This window comes from Rhinolophus sinicus, linkage group LG05, assembly GCF_036562045.2.
Source record: "Rhinolophus sinicus isolate RSC01 linkage group LG05, ASM3656204v1, whole genome shotgun sequence".
NCBI classification, from domain to species: Eukaryota; Metazoa; Chordata; class Mammalia; order Chiroptera; family Rhinolophidae; genus Rhinolophus; species Rhinolophus sinicus.
In genome coordinates, this window is record NC_133755.1 from 75252555 (window position 1) to 75264676 (window position 12122).

The 12122-nt window shown below is 43.9% G+C and overlaps 1 protein-coding gene across 1 annotated transcript in view; it reads right to left on the reverse strand.

Moving 5' to 3' along the window:
- ACOXL (acyl-CoA oxidase like) overlaps window positions 1-12122 on the reverse strand; it is a 288665-nt gene that overhangs the window by 149256 nt on the left and 127287 nt on the right. Inside the window, exon 10 of the mRNA XM_074333923.1 lies at window positions 11679-11795. Coding sequence (XP_074190024.1) covers window positions 11679-11795 — 117 coding nt within the window. The remainder of the gene's footprint in view (window positions 1-11678; window positions 11796-12122) is intronic.

Here is a 12122-nt window from a genome sequence, read left to right on the forward strand (position 1 = left end):
TCTGTGAAATCTGCACATGCTAAAGATGTAACATTGGACCTCATCCTACACAAACAGGAAAGACTGTGATCCAACCACAGACCTGAGACCACTGAACTGAGCTGGGGTAAACTGACAAAACATGGGAACCGTAATTTGTGTAACTGGCACTTGGACAAAAAGAAACCTAACTGCACTGAGCAGCTACTGTAAGCAAATGGCTTCTGCATTCATCATCTAACAGTCTGTGCTACAACCCCATGAAATAGGAAATCATAGCCCCACTTTACAGATGGGGAAACCGAGGCTCAACTGAGGTTACATAGATAAATCAAGGTCTGGCATGTGTTAGGCTGGGCTAACGTTCAAACTCAGTGCTCTCTAGTCCTAAATCCCAAGCTCTTTTCATTATAAATCATGTGCGTGTCAGTGTCCTTGTGAGTTCATAGCATTCTGACTCTGTGCCATGGTCATCTGGGTCCTGGGCTGTGGCTGCGACGTAGTGACTCAGAATTCCACATCTGATCATTTTTTAAAATGTGTATATGATTCCCTGCTGATCTGCCCAACCACACACATTATCACACACAAACACATTCACATACACACACTCACATACACTCACATACACACACACATACACACTTACACACTCACATACACAGTCACACACCCACTCACATCACACATACACACACACTCTCACACACTCACACTTACACGCACATTCATACACATAGTCACACACCCACTCACACCACACACACTCACATACACACACACTCACACACAGTCACACACACTGACATACACTTACACTCACATACACACACTCACATACACACATAGTCACACACCCACTCACAGCACACACACCCTCACACACTCACATACACACACACTCACATACATACACAGTCACACGCACTCACATACACTTACACTCACATACACACACTCACATACACACATAGTCACACCTACTCACAGCACACACACACACACACTCACATACACACATAGTCACACACCCACTCACAGCACACACACCCTCTCACACACTCACATACACACATCACATACACACACAGTCACACACACTCACATACACTTACACTCACATACACACACTCACATACACACAGTCACACACACTCACATACACTTACACTCACATACACACAGTCACACATCCACTCACAGCACACACACACTCACATACACATACATTCACAGCACACACACACTCACACACACTCACATACACACACTCACATACACACACAGTCACACACACTCACATACGCTTATACTCACATACACACAGTCACACACCCACTCACAGCACACACACACTCACATACACAGTCACACACCCACTCACAGCACACACACACTCACACACACTCACATACACACACAGAGTCTCACACTCTCCCCCACACTCACACGCCGCCCTGTCTGCTCCCCGGGGTGGGAATGGGTGGCAAATAAGAAATGGACCAGCAGAAAAGAGCGACTCATCAGGGTCTCCCGTAGCAGAGATGTGGTGAGACTTCTTGGCAACGCTGGCCTGTGATTTTACTTAACACTGACCAGACACGGAGGGAGGGCCTCCATCTGCCAGACGGAGAGGAGCCTCGTGGTCCTATTCTCTGTCACATGCTCACGCCTGCTCGCAAAAGGGATCTGAAAAATCACCGGTGTTCGAGGGGGTGGGTAGACTCCAGGAGGTAGAGATCTTAAGAAAATCTGGCATAAGAAACTCAGAGTGGCTCAGAAGATAAATTAGGAAATAGGGATTCTGTGGCAAAATTATTCCTTATTTCTAAACATGTTTATTTAATAAGCAATGCCTCTAGAAATGCAAAGTATTTTGTTACAGTTATGTCCTTGAAATATTAGAACTCACCATCAAGGTAAGATTCAGGGGAAATGCAGATAGAATATCTCTAAGACCACTAAAGCAGCATGAGAGCAGCATTCGATTACACAAATCTGTTTTACATAAAAAGAGCAAACAAGACTTTCTGGCAATAAGATATCAGTATTATGTTAGAACCCCAGTCTGGTGCACAAACAGTAGAGCTCACTTGGGGAGGGATAGCTAAAGAGCTGAACGATCCTCAATTCCAGTTTTTGACAAGGAGAAGACTTTGAGGAATGTTTGCAAATGATGAAGTGCCACCCATTCACTTATTCAACAAGTGCTAACGAGATCTTACTTTGAGCCAGGCACAGTTCTAGGTGCTATAGAAACACCAATTCAAATCAAAGAGAGAAACTTGTTGACTCATTATGAGGCATTAAATGAGTTACTGCACATAAGATCTTAGCACGATGCCCGGTACACGGTAAGCAACTGAATACGTGTTAGCTATTATCTTAGTTGAACCCTTCCAGGTGTTGGGCCAAAGGAGATGACCAGAGACAGTGCCTGGATGCAGTGGAAAGAGCAGCGCAATGGTGCTGGGGGCCCTTCTGGCCAGGACCCAGCCCAATGTTTGAGTTGCCTGTTTGGCCTGGAATCGATAAGAGAGGCAGACCCAGAACACTCCTTTTGGCGGGCACACTGCAAACATTGATATTCTTTGCAAGTTGTTAGTCACTTTCTAAGCCAACCCTGCTAGATGATTCCGAAGGGAGATACTAGCTGCCACCTGCCCCGCCAGCCGGCTCCTGGCCTTTTCCCCAACATGTAGCTTCTGCTTCAGAGACCACCAGAATATCTGAAAGCGAAGTTCCAGACGACCTCATGGCCAAGTGTGATGTAATTATACAAGGTGATTTCATTCAGTTGAAGCAACCTGTGCAGAGCCAGGCATGCTCAGATGTGGAGATGCTTAAGCAAGGACCACAATTTCTCTGCTCAAAGAATTCACAACCACAAACCAAGAGTAATGGGGTAATGATCAGAGGGGCCCAAATTGGTGTTTCAAGAAGCTTATAAAGGCTCCTTTTCCAGGAGGTGCTTGGGAAAGCTGTCTTGGAGGAGATGACAACCTGAACTGTATCCCCAAAGATGACTGAACTACCAGGTGAAGGAAAGCAAGGGTGTGAGAGGTAACTGCTGGAAGCAAGGTGGGGTGCCTGTAAGGAAGGTCAAGGCAGGGAAGAGCCTGAGCTCAGAGCCCCGTGGTGGGGAACAGGAGAGACGAGACGTGGGGTGGAGGCTGGTGGGGCCACATGAGGAGCTGGAGTTTTACCCAGGATGGAAGCCCCTGGAAGTCTGCCTGAGGGTTCCCGCAGGCAAGTGAGAATTCAGATTCTGTGTCAGATACGGTGGCTTGCGAAGACCAGATCCAAGGAGACCCAGGCTGGGTGTGGGGAGCTGGGAGAGGCCAGGCCAGACGATGGGCGACGGGGGCTTGTGTGGTTTCAGTGTAGGAGGAAAACTCACCAGAATGCGACCCTGGTGGGATGGAGCAGAAAGCTTGAGGAGTCTTGGGGATGACAACAACTAACTTCACTGAGCATCTGCCACGACCACAGGAGGGCTCGCTGTCCCAGTCAGTGGGTGAGGACCCAAAGGACACCGGCCAGGCGGTGCAGCACGGTGAGACCTGGTATCAGTCACCCACCGACATGGCAACAGGCCAGGAAGCACACAGGACACTGTCAGCACTCAGCAGTGGGAAGGAGGCCCTTGGTACCCTGGGCCCCAAAGCAGGAGGTTAACAAGACACCCCAGAATAGGCACCCACAGCCAAAGGCAGGAAACAGGAGTCCCACCAGGCCACATTGGCTACCACACGGGGCTGTGACCTTTCTGTTGGCTGCCTGATTCTCGGGCCTGAAACGGTGCCTGGTGCACAAGTGGATGAGTAGGGGAGGGGGGGCTGACTCCCCAGCCCTACGGAGGGTCAGCAGGAGCACGGCCCGGGCAGATTCCTTGGGACACATCATCTCTCGCGGAGGCCCCTCCGAGCCCACCTGTCCTACCAAGTGGGTACCGCCCAGCAGCGGAGCAGCCACTGGGCAGCAGAGGCCCAACTCCTCCTGGACCCAACAGGCCTGCTGAGGGCAAGAGAATGTGAGTGGTACAGGGTGGGAGTGGGACGCACTAAGGGCCTCACAGGGCCCCGATCTCCAGGCTGATGGCAGCAATGGGAAGGAAGGGGACAAGAAACCTGGTCTGCTTGCCCACCAGCTCCTGACAAACCCCAGACAAGGCATCGCAAGCTCCAGGTGGCAGGGTCCATGTCTGACTGAAGCACCACCGTACGTCCAGGGCCTAGCGAGCTGGACTTCCCGAGGTAGCAAACAGAAACAGGGTCGCTGAGTTCAATTTGAACTTCAGAGAAGCAATGTATCATTCTTAGTTCAAATGTTGGGAGATACTTAGACTAAAAAATTATGTATTAAATATCTGAAATTCAAATTTAATTGGGTGACTGCATTTTATCAGGCAACCGTACTACTAGCAAGGGACCATGTTGATGCTGGACAGATAAACACGTGTGCATAAGAAGCCAGCCACCCCACTTCTATTGCCTGTGATGTGAAGGTCCAACTACTCACATTTTTGTCACACTGGGTGCGAGGAGAGGCAGGGCCAGCCGACACTGGCTGGCAGCCTGTTTTTCCCACTCACCTGCCTCCAAACTCGTACACCTAAGGTCTGGGTTACTCTCACATGCGTCTCTGTGTGCTTAAGTGGACCCAGTGAATTTAACAAACATCCAGCTCATCACACCTCAAGCTGCCCAGACCTGGCACCCAGGCAGCTGGTAGTGGTCGGTCAACAGGAACTGGGAGATGGTACCTGCAATCATGATTCAGTAACCTGAGTTTTAAAAAGTGAGGTGTGTGTCAGGGAAGAGGTACTAGCATAAATGTTGTCATGTAACAACCAACTTCATTAAAGTATCTCCTCACAAGTTGGGGGACAGGGAACAGGGGCAGTGAACTAGAGAGAAACAAGAAAGCAAGAAGATGTCCCAGAAAACACCAGCTTCTCCCTGGGCTTGTTTTGGGACAGGGACAACCTCTCCCCCCATTGAGACACCTCTTCCTGGGGACTCCTCCAGGCAGATTTTCAGTGGGTCACTGGCAGCCACCACGGGGGAACAGAGGGAAAGAAAGGAAGGGGAAAGGGTGGCAGAGCGGCAATGGGGACGCTGAGACCCAGACGGCTCAGGGAGGTGGACGTCAAGACAATCGGGACGGTCCCGGAACAACTGAAGCCTAGTGAGGCCGTGGTCTGACCTGTCCTGTTCCGTGCCGTCTCACCCACGCGCGGCCCATGGTCAGTGCGCCGGGGCTTATTAATTAACTAATTTCACCCCTTGAAACCTAAAGCTAGAACTGTGACCTCTCTTTATTTCTCTGATGTTGGCATTTGGGGTGTGTCTCCAAAAATCAAGAGAAACTTTTATTAAGAGTGGCAAAACAGCTCTTACAAAACCAAGATATGTTAAGCATAAATCAAGCTAAAAATAAAAAAGAAGATGAAGAATCAGGAAACGTGTTGGTACATGTGGTACTTTCGTTCCACACAAAGATGCAGGCACAGACTTACAAATGTGGGATGAACAGCCACCTTTTGCTGGGTGGTCTAGTAACACTTTGTGTCATGGTTGTAAATAGTGTGGAAAGATGGCAGGAAGCCTTGGTGAACTGAGTTCCACAGAGGAGACAAGCACTTCTTAGCTTGTAGATTGGACATTGCATAAGGAAGGAACAGAGAATGCAAGCTAGATCCATGAACGCTATCCAAATGGAAGCACAGAGAAAAAAGATAGGAAAAAAAGAACATCACTTTAGTGACGTGTGGGACAATATGAAGCAGTTTAACATCTGTATAATTAGAGACCCAGAAGGAAAGGAAAGAAAGCACAGGGCAGAAAAAAGAAAATTAAAGAAATAATGGCCAAAAGATTTCTAAATTTGATGAAAAACTTCAGCCCACACATCCTAGAGGCTCCACGAACAGTACAGACACACAAAACCACAAAACTACACCTAGGCCAATACAACCAAACTTTGAAAACCAAAGAAAAAGAGAAAATCTTAAAAGCAGGTAGAGTGGGAATACATAGGGAATATAAGAAAACAGCCAGAAAAATGAGGGCTGTTTTCTCACAAGAATTAAGGAATCAAAAAGGCAATAGAGTGACATCTTTAGTGCTCAAAAAAATCCCAAAAACTGTCAGCCCAGAATTCTGCATCTATGGGCCATTATCTTTTAAAACAAACTGAGAGAGAGAGAGAGAGTGAGGTTCTCAAAAACCAAAAAAAATAGAATGGGGAGAATTTATTGCTAGCAGTTATACTCTGCAAGAAATGTTTAAAGTTCAAATACAGTGTCCCTTAGAAACTTGAATATACACAGAAAAATTCACAGTGTTAGAAATGAAATAAATGGAGGTAAAGTAAAATTCAATTTTCCTTATTTTTAATTGCTCAAAACATAACTTTGTAGAAGAAAAAGAGTAGTGATGTATTATGGTTTGTAGCATATTTAGAAGTAAATTGCATGAGAACAATAACAGAAAAAAGGATGGTGGGATGGAATTGGGAATAGTGTTTAAGATCCTTACACCACATGCGAAGCAGTATAATATCATTTAAAGGTAGTCTCTGATTCACTAAAGATTTATTCTATTAATCCTGAGTAAACAGTTAAAATATTTTAAAAGAAATATGACTAATAAATCAATAAAAGAGATAAAATAGAATAATAAACAATGTTCAATTAACTCAAGAGAAGACAGGAAAAAAAGAGACCAAAAAAAAGAACCCAGGAAAATTAAAAATCAGCTATTAATGTGGATTTTAATCCCAAAATACCAATAATCACTTTAAATGCAATTGGTCTAAACACACCAGTTAAAAGTCAGAGATTTTCAAATTGGAATAAAAAAGCAAGACCCAATTATATGTTGTTTTATAAGAAACCCACTTAAAAAATATAGGTAGGTTTAAAAGAAAAGTATGAAGTAAGATGCACCATGGAAACACTAAATGAAAGAAACCTAGAATATCTATATTAGTATGACAAATAGGCTTTAGGACAAGGAATATTTTCAAGAAGTAAGAGAGAAGTTATATAATGATAAAAGTCAATTCTCCATGAAGTTATAACAAGCCTACATGTGTATGCATCTTTAAAAAAAAGATTCAAAATACTTGAGGCAAAAACTGATAAAACTGAACAAAGAAATACAGAAATACATAATTATAATTGGAAATGCCAACCCTCTCCTCTCGATCATTGATGGAACTAGTAGGCAGAAAATTAGTAAGGGGCACAGCCAATCATTTATTGAATAGACATTTACAGAACTGTCCTCCTGACTACAACAGATTATGCATTCTTCTCAATGAGTGCGTGTGTGTGTGTGTGTGTGTGTGTGTGTACTCGTATTCTGGGCCACACATTTAAAGGAATAGAATTCAGATGAAGGATGTTTTTGGCCCATGACTTCTACATAACCAGAGAAGTCAAAGCAGATGTCTCAAGGACCATTTTAAAGTATTTGCACTGAATGAAAGTGATAAATGAAAGTACAACATATCAAAAGCAGAAGGATGCAGCTCAAGCCATGCTTAGGGAGAAATGTTAGTACGAAATGATTAGATTAGGCTAAAGACAAGAAGAGTTATACACTAATAGTGTAGGCGGGTTGGTAAGTGTTTTCTCACAGCGGTCCAGATTTGCAATTCTGAAACTAATTTGTATGCATACTATGGTCAAACAAGAAAATGTATTGTAGCCCCATGGCTATTAACTGGCAATTTGTAAAAATAGTCATGGGGATATATTTTCTCATTTGACCGTAGTATGCATGCAAATTAAAGTACAGGATAGGAATTATAGTCAATAATATTGTAATAACTGTGTGGTGACAGGTGGGTACTAGACTCATGGGGGGGATCAGGTCATAAGGTACATAAGTGTCTGACCACTACGCTATATACCTGAAACTAATATAATATTTTATGTCAATTATAATTTAAAATTTCTTTTTAATTTAAAAAAAATATTAGAAACTGAAAACAAAAGAAAAAAATGTATTATGGATACTAAAAGTCAGATTTCTCACAGTCTAAGAAAGAAGTTGCAATATGGAAAGGGGAAAATGCTAGAATAAATCCTGTGGTGCTGGACTGGAGTCAGAGATATCAATAAGAACTCATTTTTAAATTCTTATTATATATACTGGTAGATACAGACATTTCCCACCCATGTCCTCTAAGAGGGACTAGAACAGTTACACCCCAGCAGCAGCCAGGACGCCCATCTCTCAGGCCTCTGGCTCTAAACATCTTTCTCCAATAAAAGCAACCAGGAATTCTGGGCACGGCAGAAAAAGTACAGGACCCTGCAGCATCTCTGTGGACATAAATTAAGGAAGTGCTAAAGGTGGGGGGGGGAGGGTTCATCAAAAGGATACAGGCGTGAGGTCAGTGGAAAACAGAATAGTGATCACGCACTGATGTCTGCTACGGGTGTGGGATAAACAGTGGCCGTGGGGACACACACCAGGCGTTTGACAATTCTGCCCTAGGTAATGCTTGCGCGGGAGCTGTCGCTCTCCATACGTGTGTGTGATCTACTCTGTAGTCCAGCTTATGTCATGCCTTTGTGACCATATTTTGCCAGACCAATACCAGAACACATGGTCTGTTGCTTAACAGAAATTCCTTAATTTATACTTTGTTAAAAGATCCAGGCTGTATGATTTGTGGGAAACAAGGATGAGCCTTGAATTTCCCATAAGAAACTGGTGGTTCAGAGAGGGTGTGAGACCAACAGGAAGCAGCAAATCAGTGAAAAAAGTGTGAGCAAACCTTTAAGCATTAGCTATGTGTTTTCTGACATATCATTCTTAAAAGAATTCAGGTTTTAAAAAGTAGTCTTAAAAATATTAAGACTAGGACAGAGCAGCCTTGTCCAGAGACAAGGGAGTTAATTCAGAGTTTGAGACAAAAAAAAAACACAAAAACAACTCAGCAGGAACTGAGCAAAGAGATTCAAGGAAAAAAAAGAGGATTTGGGAGTCTTCCTAAAAGAGCTTCCAGTGGCCAAAGCTGGAACAATCAAAGCAACTAAATAAATGAAATGAACAGGAGAGGGAAAACTTTAGTCAAAATTCAACATCTATGATAAACACATTCAGCCAACGAAGAACCTCCTTGATGTAACAAAAGGCACCTGCAAAAATTCCGCAGTGAACCTTCATGCTTAATGGGGAAATACCACAGTGCTTTCCTGTAAAATCACGACCACTGCGGTTCAGTATTGTAGTGGAGGTTTCAGCCAGTCCAATAAGGCAAGAAAAAAAGAGGGGGGAAAAAGCCTAGATATTGCCAAGGAAGAAGTCAAACTGTATGCACATATGATATGACTGTGTACACAGAAAATCTTACAGTCTATAAAGAAACCCCTATATCTAATAAGTGAATTTAGTGAAAATACAAGGTCAATATTAAAAAATCAGGTACCTTTCCACGTGACATTAACAAACAGCTGTTAATTCAATTTTTAAAGCAATCCCATTCAAATAAATTTAGTAAGAAATGTGAAAGATCTCTACACTGTAAATTATAGAGTACTGCTGAGAAAAATGAAAGACCTATGTGAGTGGAGAGACACACCATCTTCTGGATTTGAAAGACCCAATACTGCCTGGGTTGCTTTCTAGATTCAGGACAATCACAAATAAATCCAAGCAAGCTTTTTTAGTAAAAATAATAATAATAATCAAAATTGTATATGGAAATGCAAAAGACCTAGACTAGTCAGGACAAGTTTGACAAAGAACAAACTTCGATAACTCACACAGTCTGATTTCCTTTTTTAGTAACAGCTTTATTGAGCTATAGTTCACATACCACAGTGTTCACACTTTCAAAGTGTGTAATTCCGTGACTTTAAGTATATTGACAGAGTTGTGAGACCACCACGTCCAATTTTAGAACATTTCATCACCCCATACAGAAGCCTCATCCCCGTTAGCTGGCATTCCTCACTCCCTGCCTTAACCCCCAGGCCCTGGCAACCACCCATCTACTTTCTGTGTCTCTGATCCTGACTATTCTGGAAATTTCATATCGATGGAATCATATCATATGATCCTTGCGACGAGCGTTTCACTTAGCACAACATGTTCCAGGTCCATCCCTGCTGCAGCGCCTACCAGCACTGCATCCCTTTTCATGGCTGAACACTATTCCGCTGTGTGGCTGGACCACATCTGTGCATCTGTTTATTAGCTGACCGACCTTTAGGACTGTTTCCACATTTGGGGGATTATGAAGAATGCTGCTATGAACACTCACGTCCAAGTTTTTGCACATACATATGTTCTCATTTCTCTGTGCATATACCTAGAAGGGGGATTGCTGGGTCATGGTAATTTTGTGTTTAACATTTTGAAGAACTGCAAACGGTTTTCCTATGTGGCTGCACCATTTCACATTCCCACCAGCTGTGTATGAAGTTTCCATTTCACCACATCCTCAATAACACCTTTATTATCTGTCTTCTTTCATTACAGCCATTGAACAGATGTGGTCTCTCATTGTCATTTTGATTTACATTTTTCTGATGAATAATGATTTTTAGCCCCTTTTTCATGTGTTTATTGACATCTGAAACTTTCTTTGGAGAAATGCCTATTCAGGTCTTGCCCGTTTTTCAATTGGTTTATTTGTCATTTTATTGTTGAATCGCAAGAATTTTTTCTATGTTCTAGATACAAGTCCCTTATCCCATATATGATTTGTAAGTATTTTCTCCCATGCTGTGGATTGGCTATCAATTTTCTTGATGTCCTTTGAAGCACAAAAAGACTCTACTTCTAATGAAGTCGTTTATTGTAAAAGGATGTGATGAAGGACATGGTGGACATCCAGATGGCAGAGGCATGTGCCAGGGGCACGGAGCTTCCACGCCCTCTCTGGGCACCGCTCTCCCAGCACCTTCACATGTACACCAACCCGGGAGCTCCCCGAACCCCGTATGTGGGACTTTAAGGAGCTCCCTCACAGAGGCATGATCCATCATTAACTCCATTTCCAGCCCCTCCCCTCTCTGGAGAATCGGGGGTGGGGCTGAAAATCCCAAGTTTCTAATCATGGTTGGTCTTTCTGGTGACCAGCCACCACCCAGGAGCCACCCAGAGTCACCTCATTAGAACAAAAGACAATGCGGTCACCCAGGAAATTACGAGTTTCAGGAGCTCTGTGCCAGGAACCAGGAATCAGCAAGTCCCCAACTTTCTGATCTTGAGAATGAAGAGACAGCCCGTAGCTGCCCAGGCAACCTCCTGGGGCGTGAGGAGGAGATGTGCCGTAGAAGTTCCGAGCGAATTGATAGCACCGTTACTGCATGTTGTTATACCCGACTGCTCCTCTGCTCCCAATATATTCACACGGCTTCACCTATTTTTGAAAACCTTACCGTAAATTAGAACCTTTATCCAAGGTAGAGAAACTATCAGTATTCGAGTCTGTTTCTCTTGGAAACTCAGGAGAAACTCTGGTCCAAGTCTCAAATTCTCTGAGCGTCCCATTCATCTGGACACAGGTGTAAAAATGCGGACACCGCTTTTAACCCGAGGACAGATTTTAACCACACATCCTTCCTGCTCACATCAGAAAATGAAGCTCACCCCTGCCTCTCCTCTCGCTCCTATCAACGCCAGGGCGTCCACTCACCAGGAGACAGCAAATCCCGAGGGCCATCTCACCTGCTGACGAAGACCAGGGCTAAGGTTGTAGCCAGGTGAGGCATCAGTCGAAGGGTCTGCGTTTGGTGCTCAATGATCTTGACCTCTTCCTGGGCCTTGGGCCCAAACTGCCTCCGGCTAGAGAGAGTCAAGCAAGACACAGTTTTACCAAAATCCAGTAGGCAACTCCTCCCCAGAGCTGAAAAGCCAAGCAGCCATTTGTACGGAAGCCTTTCAGATACTTCAGAATACAGAATACCCAAGTCTCTGGAAATGTGGGTAAGACAAGATATAAAAAGTTCCTGAAGATAGTACAACAGAGAGCTTCTCAGCCCTTCTGGAAATTAACCTTCCCACCACGGAATATTTTGAAAGCCATGTAACTATTTAATAACACAGAGTAATTTTACTCCTTAACATTCGCATGGCATTTCATAGTGCCGAGTATCCCACAATCATTAATTA